The sequence below is a fragment of the Rhinoderma darwinii genome, chromosome 7 (assembly GCF_050947455.1).
Source record: "Rhinoderma darwinii isolate aRhiDar2 chromosome 7, aRhiDar2.hap1, whole genome shotgun sequence".
NCBI classification, from domain to species: Eukaryota; Metazoa; Chordata; class Amphibia; order Anura; family Rhinodermatidae; genus Rhinoderma; species Rhinoderma darwinii.
Window position 1 is genome coordinate 98,156,464 of NC_134693.1, and position 25,281 is coordinate 98,181,744.

Consider the following 25,281-nt stretch of genomic DNA (forward strand, 5'->3'; position numbering starts at 1 on the left):
ATTAGCAAAAAAAAATCAGAATCCGGATAACCTGGTAAGTAGTCATTGTGTAAAATTGCATGACAGGTTTATGCAGGTCACCTTCCATCATCTAGGGCAAAGGTTCAGTTTACTGCCCTTATCCCTGTATCTAAATATTCTGGCCAAGGCAAAGTGACTTGTTGTCACCCCTCTGACACCCATCATCTGGGACACATGCTATAGTAGCCCACCCCTATCTTTGCACTCGCGGTAAAACAGTTCAATGAAAAATCTGCCCCAAAATTGACCTGTGTGTAAAATTCAGTACACTCCAGTAGTCTTGAATATCGAACCATTTTATTTCACAGATTACAGCATAGAATAGTAACATGTAAAAAAGTTGAGACATAGTAAACACAGGGCCCCCACCTCCCCAATAAATACTACACATTACTAGTACACTGTAATTACTAGTACACGAATATTAATCTATTTGTTGCCCTGAAAATACAGTATATCTGTCTGCAAACTTGGTAAACCAGAGAAACGGATTGGTAGAACCTCTGGAATTACCTTTGTACCTATATGCATCCTGCCGTCATTGTTCGAAGCTTGCCACGTAATTAGATGGAAAAAGCCCTGTCTTTTGTCCCAGTTTTCCCAGCCACCAGGATTCGTTAGAGATTTCCATCACTTCAATGATGTCATTGGTTTGGAAACTAAGTTCATCCGACTCTAGGGCTTTGAAGTCGTGGAGAGCTTTTACCAGCCGAGGTCTTCTTGGTAGTGGTGACGCCTTGTAAACAGAAGAAAGTCAGTAAATTAGAAAGCATTCTTCATCACATATGTATCCAGTGTAACCAGACTGGGGTACTCAGGACCCATCCATTGCATTTTAAACTTCAATATTTAGATTGCACACACACTCTGTTGGACAGTCTGACAGTATCTCTATGTCTACAAAATCCTCTGTACCGCCAATGTGTGCTGAACAGTGTCATCAGTTCATGTATACATAATGAGGGAGGGGTTGCCTATAGTAACAAATCAGATTCCAGCTGATATTTTTTAGCGATCTTTTTGAAAATAAAATAATTGCTTATGAAAAAGAAAACAAAAACAGCGACCGCCACTCCTCTATGGTAATATCGTCATGATAATTTAGAACAAATGCGGTACATCGGGTGGTAGCAAGTTTTGCTGACCAGTTTGGGTTGTGCTGGTCTATCAGCACAACTGAATTTTAGTGTGAGTCTCAGACTCTCGATAATTCACAGCTTGTAGGCTCACGGAGTTAACATCTGGTATGAACCTCTTGCTGTTTTCCCGTTGTCCAAAGAAACGTGGTTAGATTAGAAGTACAAGGTTGAAACACGTTGTAGTTACAAAATAAACAGTAGTAAAATTTATTAGAGCCTAATAAATTATTAATTAGTAATTATTTTATAGATGACATCCATCTAAGTAAGGGTTTATGCACACAGCTGTATTCTGGCATTGAGCTGTAATAGGGCTGCCAAAGAGGTCCATTCGGCCTCTGCTGTACCACACATCAATTTTTTTTTAATGATATAGATATAAACTTTAGTGTAATTATTTTTTAATACATTTTTCTAACCAAATCAGCCTCTGCTTATTTACCTGTGGTTGGGCAGAGCCTTCTTCCAGGAGTAAAACCTGATTCTGTCGAGAGACCGACACGTTTTTGTAATATTCAACAAGTTTGTTAAGTGACTTGAATTTCTCTGTCCATAAGCTGTAATTTCCTGACTTGTCTCTCATGACTTTGAAATGTTGCACATCTTTTTCATGTCTATGGAAAAAAATACAATCATAATAAAGGGAGCCTTGAGAGATCGAAAAAACAATTCTGCATACAATTATTCCTAAATAGCTATTTCAGGAGCATCCAGAGTTATAAATACAGAAGGGACCATAATCTTGTTCTAGGCTCAGCTGCATAACTATAATGGAGGAAGTTGTTGCAGCTGCACCTGGGATCTAAGGCCTGAGAGGGCCCAACAGACAATTTGCCACATAAGGGAATATCAGTGTTTATCATATATCAACTGAGACTTCACTGTATGCATTACTCTTGTATTTTGATGATATGTTTAGTTTTTATGTTCTGAGACATTACTTTATCGATTGATTTTGTTTTGTCAGGGATCATTACCATGTATATTGTTTGCAAAAATATTATCCTTACATATATATATATATCAGTATATTTCACAAATAAATCAAATCTATTGAACAATGGAGCCTGTATGAGGAACACGCCTATGGAAGACACCGCCCCTGGAATGCAAGAGGAGTGTACAGAAGAACTTACAGCCGAATAGAGCCAATGGGGCTTAAGCACGTCCCATATCTCTAGGGAGGAGACTGTTGTGTTTCTTTGTTCAATAAAGTTTAGTCTTCAGTTCCTACTTCACTGAGGGAGGATCTGTACCAACATTTGTCTGCCTGGTATTCTTCTTCCACGCATGCCCTCAGTTTCCAATTTACAGAGGTGGCTATTCGGTGTGAAATAACAGGGAAAAGGAAGTTTGCCCTGATAATTGGCGCCCGAAGCGTGGGGCTGCACTCGAGGGGATCTCGGAATCCGGACAACCGACAATCACAGGGTGAAACAGACGACCCAGGACTGCCCACTGAAGGAGCCTGATCACCTCCACAATAACACGGTAAGTCAGTTGATTTTATAAATCTTCATCTTATCTGTGTTAGTGGACGGTCTTTTGGTAGTCTGTAGAACCCTGTTCGATAGCCTGGATTAGCTCTCAGGCGACAGGAGCGACATCCCCGCTGTGTGGTCACGAACACGCAAGAAATTAGTCACGCCCGACTAACCATCCTCTGGGTAATTAGGGACTAGATAGAAAATATAACCTGTTTTATACAGGGGCACGATAAGTCGTGAGTAATTTTCCAGCAAGACCTGTGAGTTGCAGACTGGGAGATTGTAATATTCCAGCTAGATTTAATAAATTGCAGACTGAGAGATTGTAATATTCCAGCTAGATTTAATAAATTGCAGACTGAGAGATTGTAATATTCCAGCCAGATTGAATAAATTGCAGACTGAGAGATTGTAATATTTTGGCCAGACCACGGTGAACCGGTCACCGGGTTGCAGACCAAAAGGTGTTATATAAATTACGTGAAGAATATAGACGGTTAGAATGGATGGTTTGCGGTCCATATTCAAATCATCAGGATCACCCGTACACGGACGATCCTATTCGTATGATTTGGTGAAGCGAAGGGAAGGGAAACAGTATGTGAGTAAAATGAAGAAATTGATGGAAGTGTGCGGAATGCATAGGGGTGGGTGGCTGCAAGCCGGAGACTGGGCAAAAGGTATTCGGGAGAACAAAGGGAAGTTGGAAGATAGTAAGTTGTCAGCAAAAAGGGATTTGCAGAAGAGGAAGTTAGGAATAAGAAAGGTATTATATTATGTTATATGTATTATAAGCTACAGGACCAGCCGCCGCCCTATAATGGCGGCAGTCCCTCATGTTGGGTGTGTCCTTATGGTGGCCAGCAAAATCCCCTTACAATTGAACAATGTGTTTCCTGTGGGAGAGGCCGCCCCTCACCCCCTGATGCGGTCACGTCCGGCTCAACCAAATCAGCCTTCCCAAGCCCATCCCCAAGCCCAACCCCTTCCGCACCCACGGACACGCCCAGTACACCCGGAACTGACACCAGTATGTCACAGGAAGTCCCCACCCCCGGCGGCCATCTTACTACTGCACAGGAAACTACCATAGAGCCACCATTACCACTATACCCAGTTCTTACACCGGAAGGTGCCTATTATGTCCCGAAAGATTTTGTGCCCCTTTTCCCTATTGTCCCAGCCATGACTGGGCGCTTCCCGTCCATAGATGACTTTCTTAATAGCCCGGCCTTTCAACGCGAAATGGAAAAGAGAAGGAGTCAGCTTGAACCGGATGAAGACACTGAATCCCAGCATGAGTTACATGATGTGAAAGAGGAGCGTACGCTCCCCCTCCCGGTCAGTCAGATCCCGGGCCGTGTCACATTTAACATACCGGAGTCCCCACCAGTGGAGGAGAGGGATAGTTTCTCTGATGTGGGACACCCGCAGTACTGGGAACCGTTAGCGAAAAGACTGGTGTGGCCTACTGACACTTTGTTGATAGCAGGAATGGGCGATATTGTCACCCAGCGAGTGGATGCAATTGTCAACCCAGTTAATAGTAAGCACCGCCATATGCGAGGGGCAGCCAGAGCAATAGTACACGCCGGAGGTGACAGAATCCAACGTGACAGCGATCTCATAGTTCAGGAACAGGGCCCACTTAGAGTGACAGATCTGGCAACCACAGGCCCAGGAAATCTCCCCTGCACCCTGATAGTACATGCAGTAGGCCCTGTGTATGAGGCCGAGAATCACGAGTACTGTGTTCAGCAGCTTCAGACAACTGTCCACAGGATTCTGGATTTCGCCACTCATAAACGCCTCACAACCATAGCACTCCCAGCTATTAGTGCAGGTATTTTCGGTTTCCCACCTCCAGAATGTGCACAGGCAATCATTCAGGCCATACGGCATCACCCAGTAGTGCCGTCTCTGGAGGAAATCAGATTAATTAGTAATGATGATGTTACTGTCCAAGCACTGAAGCAGGCCGTGCAGAACATGTCCAAGCAAGTTATCCCCTCACCTTTACTTAAGGAGACGTTCCCTGAAGACCTGGATGAACTGCTACCTGGCCTACCCCACCCACCGGTCTACCCACCCCCTCCTACAGCCTTACCTCTAGTTCCCATATCCACATCCACCATGGTACTCCCAGATGCGTCACTGCCTCAGGAAATCGGGATTGCCACAGCTGCTTCCTCCGCCATCCCTGGCTCACCTCCAGTCCCTGATCCACCTACGACCACGACCACGTACCAAGGTGACGCACTTAACAAATATGTGGCCTTCAATCCGACGCCAGTGAACCAGATTGTGAGCCAACTCCCGGACAAGAATCCTATGCCGTTCTACAGGAGACTCAGACAAATTCAACAGACAAACTCAGCGGCATGGAAGGATTTGCAACTCATCACTAGCATCAAGGCGGGGGACAGTTTCTGGCCCATAATCCAGTCTGCCTTAGATGATACACAAGTACCAAATCAGGTAACTTATGAATCAGGAGATGTGTTTTGCCGCCAAATTCAAGGGTGGGCCAGGGATAGGTTAACGGAATCTTCCACGAGTATTTCAGACTGCACCCAAGACACCACGGAATCAGTGGAGAAGTTCTATGCCCGGATACAATCCCTTTTCCAAGACCAGTGGTTTGATGTTAAAGTCTAAATGCAACAGGTGTTATTAGTGACCTCCTTTGTTAATGGTCTCAAGGAGCATATCAAGAAGAAGTTGGTGGAGGGAAGGCCAGAATATGTTGACATGGATCCCAGGAAGGTCCTCCTCATAGCTAAAGCTATTGAAAAACAACCAGCCCCCACCCCACAGGAATCTACAAAGGTAGCCGTGTGCCAGGATATCAATACAATGATGTATGCCGGACCAGCAGAGCGACGCCCCCTCTCTACCCGCAACAGGCTTACCGTCCTCCTCAACGATCTTACGGGCCCAGACCCATACAAGCGAGATTTACAAGGGAATATCCTGACACCCAGGGTCCCGGACGGGCCAGTGAAGTCCTCGTCTGTTATAGATGTGGGGAATCAGGACACTTCAAGCGAAACTGCAAGACTCATCTGGACAATCGACCCGATCCACGACCTCAAGGCGATTACTGTAATCGCTCTCCGGAACGCCCCTACCGACCATAGGGAACCGGCAAGCCCGTGCCCACCATGGCCTCTGTTACTGCACAGTCTGGACCTATTTCTTCTGTTAGGATCCTGGTGGGAGGCCACTCTTTGCCTTTTCTAGTGGACACGGGTGCAGCCAGGTCAGTCATAAGAACTAAGGATCTACCTGCTGACGGTTTCATTTCTGAAGATTGTATCTCCTGCGTTGGTGTAGACGGCAAGCCATCTTCTTCTAGGCTCACCTACTCCGTACCTGTTGGGGCCCAACAAAAGATTCTCTCCAGATTTGTGTTTTTTTTCCAATACCTGTTCTCTCAATCTGTTGGGAGCGGACTTGTTACAAAAACTTCACACGATTATCCGCTACGAAGACTCTGGAATGTACCTTGATTTGGACACTCCTCTGTCCCAGGAAGAGACCTGTCAGATCAGGGCTATCCCCTTGCTTCTACACCAACCCCCTCCCACCCCCATTCCGGAATATTTCTACAATCAGATCCCCGATTCTTTGTGGTCCACAGGCCCGGAAGATATAGGGAAATTACCAGTTCCACCTGTTCAAGTGTTCCTCAAAGAAGGTGTGCAAATACCACGGCTCCCACAATATCCTTTGAAGGCTACACAAGAAGCTTCATTAGGAGCCCAGATTCAGGGACTACTACGGAATGGTGCCCTTATCCACTACATATCTCCAGCAAATACCCCCCTCTTCCCTGTGAAGAAGAAAACTCTGAAAGGAGAGCCCGATAAATTTTGCATGGTCCAGGATCTGAGAGCAGTTAATGCTGCCACGGTACTAGAAACTCCAGTGGTCCCCAACCCGCATACTCTGCTGAGTAACATTCCGCCCGACTCTACATACTTCACGGTTATTGATTTGGCCAATGCTTTCTTCAGTGTCCCTCTACATCCTGATTGTCAGTATCTTTTTGCGTTCACCTACAGGGGAGCTCAGTACACTTGGACAGTTATGCCACAGGGAGCACAGAACTCACCCAATCCCTTTTCTCAGGCCCTCTCCATATGCCTGGATCCTTGGATATGAACTCACCCTGAAGCCACACTCCTCCAATACGTGGATGACCTACTCCTTTGTTGTCCGGACAAACAGACAAGTCATCATTTCTCTCTACGCCTGCTCCAGTTTCTTGCGAAAATTAATTGTAAGGTTTCTCTGCAGAAGCTCCAGTGGTGTGCCACCAAAGTTGTTTTCCTAGGACACTGCATTTCCCAGGGGGTGAAACACCTTACTGAAGACCGGAAGTTTGCTATTCGAGATATTCCCCTCCCAAGGGGAGTGAAACAACTCCAAGCGTTCCTGGGTATGGTCACCTACTGTAGACAGTGGATTCCCAATGCTTCCTCCCTCATACAACCACTGTATGATGCCTTGAAGGATGTAGTCTGGAATCCACATCTACCTGTGGAAGCTGTGGATGCGGTACAAAGACGAAAATAACTGATTGTCTCTGCGCCAGCCCTTGGCATCCCCGACTATCAACAACCGTTTTTCCTCTTCGTGTCAGAATACCATGGCCATGCATCCGAAGTGTTAACCCAACACCATGGAGGGAAACACCGTCCCATTGGATATTACTCTTGTAAACTGGACTCTGTCTCACAAGCGGCCCCTGTATGTCTTAAAGCTGTGTTGGCCGCCAAGGAATTGCTGGATAAAACGTCTGACATTCTTCTAGGACATTCAGTTACGATATTGGCTCCATATGATCTCAAAGCCATCCTTGATCAAAGCCAACAAAAGCATCTCTCTTCACAGCGGCAAATGAGACTCCAATGTTCTCTTCTTCTCCAAGAAAATGTGACCCTACAGCGACGCACGATCCTGAATCCAGCCACACTGCTTCCTCTCTCCAGGGGGGATTATACAGATGGGTTTTCTTCTCACACTCCTAACCCCCCGCTCATGACAGATTATGATGATCCAGATGCCCACGAACACGACTGCCTCCAGGCGATGCACCATGAAACATCGCATTTGCCCACAGTGACTGAACAGATGATAGTCAATGCTGACCTTACCCTCTTCACTGATGGATCCAGATATGCGGATGAATGGGGGTCTTTCCACACTGGATATGCTGTGGTGTCCCCTACCACGGTCATTACAGCCGGATCTCTTCCGCCGCACATATCAGCACAAGAGGCAGAGCTGATAGCCCTAGCTGAAGCCTGCAGACATGCAGAAGGACGAACTGTCAATATCTATACTGACTCTAGATATGCATTTGGGGTGGCGTATGATTTTGGTCAGATATGGGCCATGCGGGCTACAAGACAGCTACCGTATCTCCTATCAAGAATGCAGAAGCGGTGGAGAATTTACTGGAGGCCCTCCAGCTCCCCCTGCAAGTGGCAGTAATCAAAGTTAAAGCACATGGGAAAACCCATATCGCAGAAGCACAAGGAAATCAGTTTGCGGATCAAGAGGCTAAGCAAGCAGCCATAGGGCCTCGAAAGGAAGCAGGTGTGTACGTAATGACGAGGAGGGGTAAAAGGAAAGAAGAAGAGCAGGAGAGGGAGAAAATGGATAATCCTGGAGTCAAGACCCTCCAGGAATTTTAAAAACAAGTCCCGACCCACGAGAGAGAAGAATGGCTCAGAACAGGGGCGATACAATCATTGCAGGATGAACTCTGGAGAAAAGGGAGCAGAATATGTCTACCCAGAGCACTTTATCCATCTACAGTACAATGGGCCCACGGAATAGTACACAGAGGCAAGTATCAGATGATTGCTGCAATAAACAAACTATGAATACCTATACGAGTATAGACCATTGGCATGCGCCAAACAATAATGCGTCCACACAAATCATAAAGCAAATATCAATACCTATACCAGACTGTGAAGACTACTAGTGTATCAAGAAAATGAAACACACATAGCACAAGTCATGTACCATGACAATATAAAATAAACTTTATTGAAATATACATAACACATTGGCCATCAAAATATAAAAACAATATAGCACACAGTTAAAAAGGAGAGTATGGAGGAGCTGCGTGAATAATCCAATATATATGCTACCATACTAAAAACATCCTGTGATGTAGTAACAAATGCAGATATCTATAGAAAAGATAATCATATAGATCAAGTATTTGGACAACAGAAGCACATAAATATATTTAGCACCTGACAGAAGAGCACACAATTGTGCATACATGTAAGAGTATACAGCTAAAGCTCCAAGTTGCACCCAAAACAAAGACCATGCTTTATAAATAAAGGATATTGCACAAACCCATGGACTGCATGATAGGAAGCACGCAGGAACACTCCACACTGACCGCCCCCGATGCACGTTTCGCCGTCAGCTTTCTCAAGGGGTCAGTGTGACGAAAGCTGACGGCGAAACGTGCATCGAGGGCGGTCAGTGTGGAGTGTTCCTGCGTGCTTCCTATCATGCAGTCCATGGGTTTGTGCAATATCCTTTATTTATAAAGCATGGTCTTTGTTTTGGGTGCAACTTGGAGCTTTAGCTGTATACTCTTACATGTATGCACAATTGTGTGCTCTTCTGTCAGGTGCTAAATATATTTATGTGCTTCTGTTGTCCAAATACTTGATCTATATGATTATATTTTCTATAGATATCTGCATTTGTTACCACATCACAGGATGTTTTTAGTATGGTAGCATATATATTGGATTATTCACGCAGCTCCTCCATACTCTCCTTTTTAACTGTGTGCTATATTGTTTTTATATTTTGATGGCCAATGTGTTATGTATATTTCAATAAAGTTTATTTTATATTGTCATGGTACATGACTTGTGCTATGTGTGTTTCATTTTCTGGATATACTAGTAATAAACAAACTATACGTAGCACCCGGAATTTCCATACCAGTTAAGCAATACACCCAAAGCTGTGAAATCTGCAATGCCTGCAATCCAGGAAGAACTGAACCCACTCCAAAGAAACACTTGGCAAGACCATTGTACCCATTTCATAGGATACAGATGGACCATATGCAATTACCAAAGAGTGGAAGGTATGAATATGTCCTGGTGGTGGTGCACATGTTCTCAGGATGGCCTGAAGCTTACCCAGTGTCCAACATGACAGCAAGAACCACGGTGAAACGACTGCTGACAGAGTTAGTCTGCAGATTCGGTATCCCTGAAGTCATAGAAAGTGATCAGGGACCAGCATTTATTGCAGATGTGACCAGAGACATTTGGAAGATGGTGGGTGCAGATCTCGGACTACACACCCCGTACCACCCTCAAAGCAGTGGCAAAGTGGAAAGGATGAACGGTGCTTGAAAAGTTAAATTCTTAAAGCCACTAAAGAACTGTCCCTGCCATGGCCCGAAGTATTGCCCAATTGCTTTGTACTCGGTTAGAAATACCCCCAAACAGCCAACAGGACTCACCCCATATGAAGTCCTCTTTGGGGGTCCTCCCAGAATGGGATGTTACTACCCACAACAGCTTAGTCTAGGATATGATAGTCTTGTTAATTTTGTCATTTCCCTCAGTAAAGAGTTGACAGTAACATATGCTGCTGTGTTTTCTTCCATTCCAGATCCAGATTGGGTCCCAGGGGTGCACAAGCTACAACCAGGAGACTGCGTACTGGTGAAAAGACACGTCAGAGGGGCCTTAGAAGCCAGATTCGAGGGTCCATACCAGGTCCTCCTGAACTCGCCCACTGCAGTTAAGCTGGAAGGAAGGCCGACATGGATCTACACCTCGCACTGCAAGAGGGTCTCTTCCAAAGAATGACTATCACCATGTACATCCTTATCCTTTTTCGTGTTATTGCACAGAGTGTTGAGGGGGGACATGTAGCCATCACCCAGGCTGATGGGGTGACCACCTTTTGGTATAATTCTTCTAGTACACATGTAGCTACATACCAATTTGAATTTGAGTCTGTAACATCCTTCAAAAACAAACATGGTTGTATCAAACAAGCGGATATTGGAATTCTTATCACCTGTGTGATCGAGGCACTCAATATATATGTGTAACAGACAATTATTACGGCAAACGTTGTACATCCTGGGGGGCGGTGGGCTGGAACACGGGGGACCATTGGGGATAATGCCCACAGAGTGCCTTAGAAAAGAAAGTATTTTTATTGTGCAAAAGCGGTAAAACATAAGAAAACCTATACATATGTGGTATCGTCGTAAATCGCACCAACCAGTAGAATAAAGGTAATGTGTTATTTACGCCGCACAGTTAACGGCGTGAATTTAAAACGCATAGAACAATGTTAGAATTTCAGGGTTTTTTTCTATTCCCCCCCAAAAAAAGTTAATAAAACTTAATAAAAAAATGATATGTACCACAACATGGTCCATTAAAATGTACCACTAATCCTGGAAAAAACAAGTCCTCATACGGCTATGTTAACGGAAAAAAAAAAAAGTTATAGCTCGTTGAATGCGAACATAGAAAAATGTAAAAAAATTAGCTTGGTCATTAGGGCCTAAAATAGGCTGGTCACTAAGGGGTTAAAGAGTTCCGTCCATTTCAACATTGATGACCTATCCCGAGAATGAATGGAGTTTTCCTAGCCACAGCACTCCTCTCGTACGTACGTACCAACTATGCTAAATTTGCCGGGACTGTCCCGAATATTAAAATTTTTGACATGTCTGGGTAAGTCTGCTCTGTGTGACATAAACCTCCACCCCCTGTGATGTAAAACGCTGCCCAATGATGTCCAGAACTTTGCATTTGACACCACCTGCCAGACTAACATCTCCATATACAGTGAAGGAAATAAGTATTTGATCAATTGCTGATTTTGTAAGTTTGCCCACTGTCAAAGACATGAACAGTCTAGAATTTTTAGGCTAGGTTAATTTTACCAGTGAGAGATAGATTATATTTAAAAAAAAACTGAAAATCACATATGCAAAATTATATATATTTATTTGCATTGTGCACAGAGAAATAAGTATTTGATCCCCTACCAACCATTAAGAGTTCAGCCTCCTCCAGACCAGTTACACGCTCCAAATCAACTTGGTGCCTGCATTAAAGACAACTGTCTTAAATGGTCACCTGTATAAAACACTCCTGTCCACAGACTCAATTAATCAGTCAGACTCTAACCTCTACAACATGGGCAAGACCAAAGAGCTTTCTAAGGATGTCAGGGACAAGATCATAGACCTGCACAAGGCTGGAATGGGCTACAAAACCATAAGTAAGACGCTGGGTGAGAAGGAGACAACTGTTGGTGCAATAGTAAGAAAACGGAAGACATACAAAATGACTGTCAATCGACATCGATCTGGGGCTCCATGCAAAATCTCACCTCGTGGGGTATCCTTGATCCTGAGGAAGGTGAGAGCTCAGCCGAAAACTACACGGGGGGAACTTGTTAATGATCTCAAGGCAGCTGGGACCACAGTCACCAAGAAAACCATTGGCAACACATTACGCCGTAATGGATTAAAATCCTGCAGTGCCCGCAAGGTCCCCCTGCTCAAGAAGGCACATGTACAGGCCCGTCTGAAGTTTGCAAATGAACATCTGGATGATTCTGAGAGTGATTGGGAGAAGGTGCTGTGGTCAGATGAGACTAAAATTTAGCTCTTTGGCATTAACTCAACTCGCCGTGTTTGGAGGAAGAGAAATACTGCCTATGACCCAAAGAACACCGTCCCCACTGTCAAGCATGGAGGTGGAAACATTATGTTTTGGGGTGTTTCTCTGCTAAGGGCACAGGACTATTTCACCGCATCAATGGGAGAATGGATGGAGCCATGTACCATCAAATCCTGAGTGACAACCTCCTTCCCTCCACCAGGACATTAAAAATGGCTCGTGGCTGGGTATTCCAGCACGACAATGACCCGAAACATACAGCCAAGGCAACAAAGGAGTGGCTAAAAAAGAAGCACAGTAAGGTCATGGAGTGGCCTAGCCAGTCTCCAGACCTTCATCCCATCGAAAACTTATGGAGGGAGCTGAAGATCCGAGTTGCCAAGCGACAGCCTTAAAATCGTAATGATTTACAGATGATCTGCAAAGAGGAGTGGGCCAAAATTCCATCTAACATGTGTGCAAACCTCATCATCAACTACAAAAAACATATGACTGCTGTGCTTGCCAACAAGGGTTTTGCCACCAAGTATTAAGTCTTGTTTGCCAAAGGGATCAAATACTTATTTCTCTGTGCACAATGCAAATAAATATATATAATTTTGACTATGTGATTTTCAGTTTTTTTTTTTTTATATAATCTATCTCTCACTGGAAAAATTAACCTAGCCTAAAAATTCTAGACTGTGCATGTCTTTGACAGTGGGCAAACTAACAAAATCAGCAAAAGATCAAATACTTATTTCCTTCACTGTACTTACCCTCCACGCTCTTGAGTTGGGTCCTCTTCATCTCCAGTTGCAGCGCTGGGTCCTGACACCGTTTGACATCAGGAGATTGTATGCACAACACAGCTAATGTCCTGATGCTAAATGGCGTTGGGACCCAGCACTGCGCCCCGAGGTGAAAAGGACCCGACTCAGGAGTGGGGAGGGTTAGTATATGCAGTGGAAATGTAACATGTCCGAGATTGCAGCTGTTCACTTGAATGGTGCTGCAATATCAAACATGTCATAGGAACGAAAATAACAATGTTCCTGGGAAAACTCCAAGGGGTCCCCTTTATTTTCATACTCAGTGGGGGTCCCAGCGGTCAAACCTGCACATTAATACCTGGATGATACCTTGATGGCATATTGCTAGGATATGCCATCACTTTCACTCCCCAATGAACATCTACGCTCGGTGCATTCTTATTTTAATGGGGAGGGGAGAATAAGCCACTGCCAGACTCCTAACAGCTGCTTTTCTCCCGCTGGAACAAAACAAGAAGTCATGTAAAAATCCGACATGCCTGATCCTTCTTTTCCCTAACTTCTGTGCTCCATGAAATTGGCATGTTCATCCAACTTTTAGCTTATTTGTATAGGATGTAAAAAACTTGCCGCTAGGAGTGACACAGTGCCAAATTTCAGCAAGGGGTTAGTAACCACGCTAATTTACTTGCCGCAAGTTGCATGCAAAGTCGACTCAGAGATTCATCCAAGTCTACTCTCATCACTATGTTAATCCCTTCCCACACCATGACCTAACTGTATATCATGGCGCGGGGAGATAAGTATGGAGCGGCTCAAGGCACTTTCACTAATGGCCGGGATTGGAGATAACTTTGATCCCTGCCATTTAACTACTTAGATGCTGTGGTCAATAGCGACCGCTGCATCTAAGCCATTAGAAAGAGGAGGGGAGCATCATCTGTCACTTCATCGGTCTGCCATCTTGGTCCTCCTATTATTAGGTGCCGGTAAATGGGACGTTACACTGCAATACATAAGTATTGCAGTGTATTGTACCAGCGATCACATGTTCAAGTCTCCAAGGTGGACTAAATAGTTTTCAGTAACATACAAAATAAAATTTTAAAAGTGAAAAAAAAAACTTTTCTTATTTTCCACTGGAAAGTAATTTAAATCTGCACTATTACAATATAACATTATTTACCCTCTAGGGTGAACGTCATTCAAAAAATAAAATATAAAACACAGTCTTAGTCTTAGTCTTAGCTCCCAAAAATAGAAAACAAAAGTGATGAAAAAGTTGTATGAACTCCAACATCAGGTGCACCATAAAAATCAAGCCCTCCTATGGCTATGTAGATGGAAAATTTTAAAAGTTAAGGCTTATGGAAAGCAGTGAGGAAAAAACAAAGCCTGGTTCTTTAAGGGCTAAAAGAAAATAGCAGGTGACAGTAACCAGATTTCATTATATCATTATTTATTGCTCCTTTATATTGTACTTTATAGCATCTTTTATTGCAGCCAAAGCTCACTGTGAGAAAGTCAAAATGTAGCACTTGTGAAGCTTATGGAGAAATGAAGGATGATCTGAAGTCTGGTCGCTGTCGCCTGCTGTATGCTTTTTGAGCTATTAGTGCCGAACCGCCTACAAGTGCCGAACCGCCTGTGTGATTGTCAAAAGTTAGAATAAAGGTCAATTATATCTTTAAGAGGGTTGCTTCGCATCCTCTATAAGTCAGAGCAGAGAGCTGCTGCAAAGAGTGGCTGTTGCTCTGGCGTACTCAACGTGATCATTATATGGGCGTCATGTAGTGGAAGTCCCCTGCAGTGGAAATGAGTAGCCTCACAGAGTTTCCCCCTGTGATAATAACTTGTAACAAGTTGTCTTACCCTTGCAAGGTAAATTGCAATACAACAACAGCCTAGACACAGTCAAAAGTTTGTCCCACTGGATTATGCACCTTTAAGAGACATCTACTTACGCTGAGTGGGGCCACTCGACCCAATTATTTATCTTACCCTGTTCTCTAAATGAAAAAAATATATAAAGTACATTCTACCACCCAAGCTGTAGTGATCCTCCTGAGCACCTGTTATAAATAGATCAATGAGGGTTACAGAAGCCGAACACTTGGCAACTGACCACAAGGGTGACTTCACTCTAAGAAGATTTCAAACAATGGGGTATCACAGCACCAGATGCAATATAATATGGGTGCAAGCCTCAACAGAACTTGATGAAATTCAACAAAGAGGGATGAGGCAGCACATCCAAAAAATGAGGAATTTATTCATCCAAATATGCAACATTTCAATCCAATAGGAGCTTTCTCAAGCATGTGAACATACACAATGTGCCAAGTATATAAGGACTCAAAGAGTCATTAACTATCAGCATACATAGTTTAGTGATACAATACAATAAAGTAGATAATAAAGTCATGATATTAAATAGCAAACACTACATGACATAGATATAGTGTAGTGATCATCATAAAAATTAAAAACACAAAATATAGTGTACCAATTCTATTTAATGAGTGTACAATACTTAAATACTAAATAAACCAGGTGAGGAAATTGATTAAAAAACATAATTATGCATACAAACAGAGCTATTACATGTGGACTTACTATTCCTCGGTCTCAGCGTCTCCAACTCGCCACTGCGCCTGTCTAGAAACTAATTGAAGGCAGCCGTGTTGGAAAAACTATTCTATACACTGCGCATGCGCAACATCCATCATCGAGGGAACTCATATGCGTCCTGAGTAGGTCTGTTTAAACCATCCTCACGCATGGGCAAAAGAAGACCTAGGACACACAAGCACCATCTTAGAGATGGGCAAAACGTCCAAGCCGACAACAAACATCTTTTTAAGAGAAATGTACCAGGTAATGGGAAAACACAAAATGTGATGTCACTAGACTCAAATACTAATACAGCAATAAACCAAAGTGTAATATATTAAACGGTTTAATATATAATATCCCAGATCGCTCAATATAAAGGACACTGGTGACACCCCTAGACCTGCTAACCAGCTAAAACGGGACATGTAGTGCCCAAGGCCAATCTGAAACAACTGAGAAGTTCAAAGTAGAGTTGGTGACAAAGGAGCTCAATCCCACTAGTCCAGAAACCCCCTCTTACATCAAAAGGCTGTACAAACGGTGTTCGACACAGGCGGGTTCCCAAGCAAAAACAGACCCGGGGACCAAACCCAGGCCATGATGTCTGTATCCCGGTAAGTCACACAATGTCACCACACATGGTGCACCACTGCACTTCACCCAGGTAAAGAATGAACACGGCCAGGAATATGTCCAAATCCTGGGAAAAGAGTAATAGATAGGGCCGGGTCCATATAACAGAGCTAACAGAAGTATCACATCAAAATATATTATAACAAGCCCTGCTATAGGGATCACAGGGAAAATGACAGTAAAAAACATACATATATAACTGCGTACATTATACATAAATAGGCGTTTATTGACGACAACATAATATGGAGAATAGAATCATTATGCTCGCGAAATGGAGAAAACGAGACGCATGAGTCCAGAGGTTAATGTGCTAAATGACTATTCTAGCTGCAAACGTCTGGTTTTTAATGCAATATCTACATAGGTGTATAGAGGCCCATTTCCAGCAACCATCACTCCAGTGTTCTAATGGTACATTGTGTTTGCTAACTGTGTTAGAAGGCTAATGGATGATTAGAAAACACTTGAAAACCCTTGTGCAATTATGTTAGCACCGCTGTAAACTGTTTTGCTGTTTAGAGGAGCTATAAAACTGACCTTCCTTTGAGCTAGTTGAGAATCTGGAACATTACATTTGTGGGTTCTATTAAACTCTCAAAATGGCTAGAAAAAGAGAGCTTTCATGTGAAACTTGACAGTCTATTCTTATTTCTTAGAAATTAAGGCTATTCCATGCAAGAAATTGCCAAGAAACTGAAGATTTCCTACAACGGTGTGTACTACTCCCTTAAGAGGGCAGCACAAACAGGCTCTAACCAGAGTAGAAAGAGAAGTGGGAGGCCACGCTGCCCAACTGAGAAACAAGACAAGTACATTAGAGTCTCTAGTTTGAGAAATAGACGGCTCACACGTCCTCAACTGGCAGCTTCATTAAATAGTACCCGCAAAACGCCAGTGTCAACGTCTACAGTGAAGAGGCGACTCCGGGATGCTGGCCTTCAGGGCAGAGTGGCAAAGAAAAAGCCATATCTGAAACTGGCTAATAAAAGGAAAAGATTAATATGGGCAAAAGCACAAAGACATTGGACAGAGGAAGATTGCAAAAAAGTGTTATGGACAGACGAGTCGAAGTTTGAGGTGTTTGGATCACACAGAAGAACATTTGTGAGACGCAGAACAACTGAAAAGATGCTGGAAGAGTGCCTGACGCCATCTGCCAAGCATGGTGGAGGTAATGTGATGGTCTGGGGTTGCTTTGGTGCTGGTAAAGTGGGAGATTTGTACAAGGTAAAAGGGATTTTGAATAAGGAAGGCTATCACTCCATTTTGCAACGCCATACCATACCCTGTGGACAGCGCTTGATTGGAGCCAATTTCATCCTACAACAGGACAATGACCCAAAGCACACCTCCAAATTATGCAAGAACTATTAAGGGAAGAAGCAGGCAGCTGGTATTCTATCTGTAATGGAGTGGCCAGCGCAGTCACCAGATCTCAACCCCATAGAGCTGTTGTGGGAGCAGCTTGACCGTATGGTATGCAAGAAGTGCCCATCAAGCCAATCCAACTTGTGGGAGGGGCTTCTGGAAGCATGGGGTGACATTTCTCCCGATTACCTCAGCAAATGAACAGCTAGAATGCCAAAGGTCTGCAATGCTGTAATTGCTGCAAATGGAGCATTCTTTGATGAAAGCAAAGTTTGAAGGAGAAAATTATTATTTGAAATAAAAATCATTATTTCTAAATTTGTCAATGTCTTGACTATATTTTCTAGTCATTTTGCAACTCATTTGATAAATATAAGTGTGAGTTTTCATGGAAAACACAAAATTGTCTGGGTGACCCCAAACTTTTGAACGGTAGTGTATATATATATATATATATATATATATATATATATATATATATATATATATATATATATATATATATTTATATATATATGAATATACTAGTCTTTCTCAATGAATTAGGACATCATCAAAAAGTTAATTTATTTCAGTAATTCAAAGAGTGAAACTCATATATTATATAGATTCAATACACACAGAGTGATCTATTTCCAGCATTTTGTTCTTTTAATGTTGATGATTATGGCTAACAGTTAATGAAAACCCAAGATTTAGTGTCACAGAAAAATAGAATATTATATAAACCCAATTTAAAAAAATAATTTTTAAAGGGGTTGTCCCAAGTTGACTCAAATTTTTTAAACATTCTAAGCAGGAAATGAATTTTAAAACATTTGCTGTTAAAAAAAAATTTTAAAATTAATTTCCTAAGTGCCTTTTTTTTACACTTGATAACTCAGCAAGTGCTGGTTATCTTTTCTAAAAAGGGGCGTGAGCGGCTCGATGTCAATCAAGCCGCTCTGCTCTGCAGTGTGCGCGCTCCCGATGTTGCTAGATACTGTAGTTCTAGCAACATCGGGAGAATGTTCGTCTCAAGCGGGCATGGTAAGCCCGATTGAGACGAACTTACCGTGAATGTCATCAACCCTACAATACACTACACTACACTACACTACACTACACTACATTACATTACACTACACTACACTACATTCACCCCGTTTCGGCAAACAACTTCTCTCTCCCCCCCTGTCACTACATGTAATTTGTGTACCCGCCGCATCGGTGCTGCATCAGCACCCGGCGAACAACTAAAAATATATAAAAAAAATAAACTCACCTAAGACGTTCTAACGGCGCTCTGAACGGTCCCGTCACTTGCCATCTTCCTTCTTCTTGGCGCCGCTCGCATTCATAGTAACAATGCGTTGTGGCGCTGATGACGTAATCATATCAGGCACACGTGATTACGTCATCTGCACCCACCGCTATGTTATTGTGAATGGGAGCAGTAAGAAGAAAAGTGACGGGACCTTTCAGCTCTTCGTGGGAACGTCTTAGGTGAGTTTATTTTTGTATGTATGTTGTCATGTATGTGTATATTTGCATGTATGTATGTATGTATGTATGTATATGTATGTTTTCTTGTATGTATGTTGTCATGTTTGTATGTGTATGTATGTTTGCTTGTATGTATGTTTGCTTGTATGTATGTATGTTTGCTTGTATGTATGTTTGCTTGTATGTATGTTGTCATGTTTGTATGTGTATATGTGCATGTATGTTTGCATGTATGTATGTTTGCATGTATGTTTGTATGTATGTATGTATGTATGTATGTTTTCATGTATGTATGTTGTCATGTTTGTATGTGTATATGTGCATGTATGTTTGCATGTATTTATGTTTTCATGTATGTATGTTTTCATGTATGTATGTTTGCTTGCATGTATGTTTGTATGTATGTTTTCTTGTATGTATGTTGTCATGTTTGTATGTGTATATGTGCATGTGTGTATATGTGCATGTATGTTTGCATGTATGTTTGCATGTATGTATGTATGTTTGCTTGTATGTATGTTTGCTTGTATGTATGTATGTTTGCTTGTATGTATGTATGTTTTCTTGTATGTATGTATGTATGTTTGCTTGTATGTATGTATGTTTTCTTGTATGTATGTATGTATGTTTTCTTGTATGTATGTATGTATGTATGTTTGCTTGTATGTATGTATGTTTGCTTGTATGTATGTATGTTTGCTTGTATGTATGTATGTATGTTTGCTTGTATGTATGTATGTATGTATGTTTGCTTGTATGTATGTTGTCATGTTTGTATGTGTATATGTGCATGTATGTGTATATGTGCATGTATGTTTGCATGTATGTATGTTTTCATGTATGTATGTATGTATGTATGTATGTATGTTTGCATTTATGTATGTTTGCATGTATGTATGTTTGCTTGTATGTATGTTTTCTTGTATGTATGTTGTCATGTTTGTATGTGTATATGTGCATGTATGTTTGCATGTATGTATGTTTTCATGTATGTATGTTTGCATTTATGTATGTTTGCATGTATGTATGTTTGCTTGCATGTATGTATGTTTGCTTGCATGTATGTTTGCTTGTATGTATGTTTGCTTGTATGTATGTTTGCTTGTATGTATGTTTGCTTGTATGTATGTCTATGTGCATGTATGTTTGCATGTATGTTTGCATGTATGTATGTATGTATGTTTGTTTGTATAAATGTCTGTATGGCCATGTATGATACTGTCTGCTGGCGCCCTGTATCTAAGCCAACTTTGCCGCAGGTTTCTATACATGGTATAACAGTCAGTATCACACATGAAAGTGAAACTAAGCCTACGACATGTTTTATTTCATTTTTTTTTTTATATTTTTGATTTTTTACAGGTTTGGTGTTTGGACTACGTCGGTTTCGAGGACTACTTAGATGACGCTTTTTTTTTCATCAATAAAATGGTTAATGAGGGTTGTGTTGGGGGTGCTTTATTTCAATAAAATATTTTATCTATATCTTTGTGTTTTATTTTCAAGTTTTATTACTATCACTTTAGTAATGGCCGCTGTCTGAGTGACAAGGTCCATTACTGTTGTGATGGTCGGGCCCTGGGGCGGCCGCAGGCTGGTATTATGAGGCTGGGAAGGGCCAAAAACAGTGGACCTTCCCACCCTTGTAATGCTAGGCTGCTGCTGCTGTGTTGTATCTGGCTGGTTATAAAAATGGGGGGGACCCCACGTCATTTTTTTTTATTATTTATTTATTATTTTTATTAAAAAGACATGGGGTTCCACCCAATTTATCATAACCAGCCACAAACACAGTGTTATTAGCCTGGGAATGTACTAAACCAGTGGCCCCTCCCACCCGTGTAATGCCATGCTGCTGCGGCCTTGTATATGGCTGGTTATTAAAAATGTGGGTGACCCAACGTCTATTGTTAAATTTAAAAAAAAAACGACGTGGGGTTCCCCCACATTTTTATAACCAGCCCGATACAACACAGCAGCAGCAGCCTAGCATTACAAGGGTGGGAAGGTCCACTGTTTTTGGCCCTTCCCAGCCTCATAATACCAGCCTACGGCCGCCCCAGTACCCGACCATCACAACAGATGGTCGGGTACTGGATCGTACCAAGCTCTTCCCGGCACCCCTGGTGGTGGTGGGTACCGGGGTAATAATGGGTGGTTAGTGCTAGCCTCTGCACCGGCTAACACTAAGTACCGCCTTTATAATGGACGCTGTCAATCAGCCAACTACCATTATCTAGGCACTAATAAAGTTTGGAAAAAAAACACAAAGACAATTTTTTTTTATTGAAATAAGAAATCCCCAACAAAACCCTCGTTAACCATTTTATTAAAATTTTCAAAAAACGTAGATCTACGCAGTAGTCCAACGAATCGAAGACGTAGTCCAATTGGTACATCAAAATCTGCAACAACATAAAAAAAAGTTATCAATGTGAACAATACCGATACTTATACTCACCTACACACACACAAACAACCACACACAAACATATACACAAACACATATAAACACACACCCATATATTACATAAACACATACACACAAACATATACACAAACACACACATATACACACAAACACATGTACACAAACACCCATATATACACAAACACACAAACATATACACAAACACACACATATACACAAACACACACACACATATACACAAACACATATACACAAACACACACATATACGCAAACACCCATATATACACAAACACACACATATACACAAACACACACATATACAAAAACACACAAACATATACACATGCACAAACACACCCATATATACACAAACACACACACATAAACTCCAAAAAACACACATATACACACAAACCTATACACAAACACATGTACACAAACACACAAATATACATATACAAAAATACACAAACATATACACACAAACATATACACATATGCACAAACACACCCATATATACACACACATACACACACACACACACACACACACACACACACATATACACACACACACACACATATACACACAAACATACGTACACAAACACACCCAAATATACACAAACACACATACACACACACACACAAACATATACACAAACACGCCCATATATACACAAACACGCCCATATATACACAAACACACACATATACACAAACACACACATATACACAAACACACACGTATACAAAAACACACACAAACATACACACAAACCTATACACATATGCACAAAAACACCCATATATACACAAACACACACATATACACACAAACATATACACATATACACACAAACATATGCACACAAACACACCCATATATACACAAACACAAACCCACACATATACAAAAACACACACACAAACATATACACAAACACGCCCATATATACACAAACACGCCCATATATACACAAACACGCCCATATATACACAAACACACACATATATACACAAACACGTATACAAAAACACACACAAACATACACACAAACCTATACACATATGCACAAACACACCCATATATACACAAACACACACATATACACACAAACATATACACATATACACACAAACATATGTACACAAACACACCCATATATACACAAACACAAACCCACACATATACAAAAACACACACACACACAAACATATACACAAACATGCCCATATATACACAAACACGCCCATATATACATAAACACGCCCATATATACACAAACACACACATATATACACAAACACGTATACAAAAACACACACAAACATACACAAAAACCTATACACATATGCACAAACACACCCATATATACACAAACACACACATATACACACAAACATACACACATATACACACAAACATATGTACACAAACACACCCATATATACACAAACACAAACCCACACATATACAAAAACACACACACACACACAAACATATACACAAACACACCCATATATACACACACACCCAAATATACATAAACACGCCCATATATACACAAATACACCCATATATACACAAACACACACGTATAGAAAAACACACACAAACATACACACAAACCTATACACATATGCACAAACACACCCATATATACACAAACACACACATATACACACAAACATATACACAAAAATATACACAAACATATACACATACACACAAATACACCCATATATACACTCACACATAAACACACACACACACACACACACACACACAAAGACATATACACAAACACATATACACAAACACACCCATATATACACAGACACACAGACACACACAAACATATACACACTTACCTTTAGCGGAGCGCAGACTTCTCCTTGCGACGGGTGCCTTCCACTGCATCTTCTGCGCATGCGCCGAGAAGCGCCGAGATGCGTGTTCACGAGCAAATGACATCCTCTGCTCAGGGCGCAGAGGATGTCATTACGCATGCGCGGCCACCGCTAAAGGTAAATAGCGGTGGCCGGGAACCTAGGCAACGAGCAGGATACAAAGAGGGACCGACCGCAACTTCAATCAACGATATCAAGAAAACGACATCGCTGGACGACGGACAGGTAATTAGAATTCTTCTTATTTTTACATGGGGGAGCTAACTAGCTACATTTATCAACTTGGGACAACCCCTTTAATATTGGCCAACTGAAAAGTATGTACAATATATGCACTCAATACTTGGTCGGGGCTCCTTTTGCATGAATTACTGCATCAATACGGCGTAGCATGGAGGTGATCAGCCTGTAGCACTGCTGAGGTGTTATGGAAGCCCGGGTTGCTTTGATAGCGGCCTTCAGCTCATCTGCATTGTTGGGTCTGGTGTCTCTCATCTTCCTCTTGATAATACCCCAAAGACTCTCTATGGGGTTTAGGTCAGAAGAGTTTGCTGGCCAATCAAGCACAGTGATACTGTGGTTATTAAACCAGGTATTGGTACTTTTGGCAGTGTGGGCAGGTGTTAAGTCCTGCTGGAAAATTAAATCAGCATCTCCATAAAGCTTGTCAGCAGAGGGAAGCATGAAGTGCTCTAAATTTTCCTGGTAGACAGCTGCATTGACTCTGGACTTGATATAACACCTTATCCCACCTGCCTGTACATCCCCTGGTATATCCCTGGGTTAACCCTTTTCCACCTGCCTGTACATCCCTTGGTCCCTGAGTTAACGCTAGACCCCAACTGCACGTCCCCTGGCACATCCCTAGTTACCCCTTTCCCACCTGCCTGCACATTAACCCTTTACCTGAATATCCACTGTTAACCCTTTATCCTCCACCTCCCTTGTTAACCCTTAGTGTACCGGGACAGTTATATTTAGGAGGGAGTGTGACAGAAATAGTGAGCGTGTATGTATTGTAACGCAACGTATATATGTATGTTTAGGTAAGTGGGTGGTGGCATAGATTAGGATTGTGATACCTTGTTTATACTGTACCACGTGTAGTGTTAGTGTATTCAATATATGTTAAGTTATTATGTGTATTGGGATACACGGATACTATACTGTGATTATTTACTGTGTTTGGTGTATTTTATATCTAAGTGATTACTGTTTGTAATAATAAATATTACCTTTTTTTACTATACAATTGCATTCCCTTACTTAGTAGCAAAGCAATTAGATTGACGTTAGTATAAGAAAAAGGTAGGGGAATTAGGCATAACCCTAGTGACCCTGATATAAAGGAGGTAGTAGTAGTGGGCGACACTTTATTCTGAATCCCACCATTATTACGAGCCCTGTTACATTGGCGAGCCAAGGCCCAAACTGTTGTAGACAGTTAACGTACGTACACGGTGAAGTGTTGTGTTATACTGTGAGCCTAGACCTTGAAGTTTGGAGGAGTAACAAAGTTTTATTTAAGGCTTAAAGGGAATGTGTTGCCAGAAAAACATGTTTTTTTTTTTTTAATTAAACATTTAGTGTGTAGGTGATTAAACATTGTTCAAATTTTTTTTCTTTTTTTCACGAGTCAGGAAATATTATAAATTAGATTCTAATTTATAATATTTTCCATTGCTGGTCACTAGATGGAGCTATTCCC

The 25,281-nt window shown here is 41.8% G+C and overlaps 1 protein-coding gene across 1 annotated transcript in view; it reads right to left on the bottom strand.

Annotated features, from left to right (window-relative positions):
* Positions 1-321: 321 nt before the first annotated feature.
* The window catches only part of GRAP2 (GRB2 related adaptor protein 2), a 204,678-nt gene continuing 179,718 nt past the window's right edge, over positions 322-25,281 (bottom strand). The window contains exons 4-5 of the mRNA XM_075832317.1: positions 1,603-1,774; positions 322-757 (exon numbers count right to left, since the gene is read on the bottom strand). Coding sequence (XP_075688432.1) covers positions 560-757; positions 1,603-1,774 — 370 coding nt within the window. The 3' untranslated portion in view covers positions 322-559. The remainder of the gene's footprint in view (positions 758-1,602; positions 1,775-25,281) is intronic.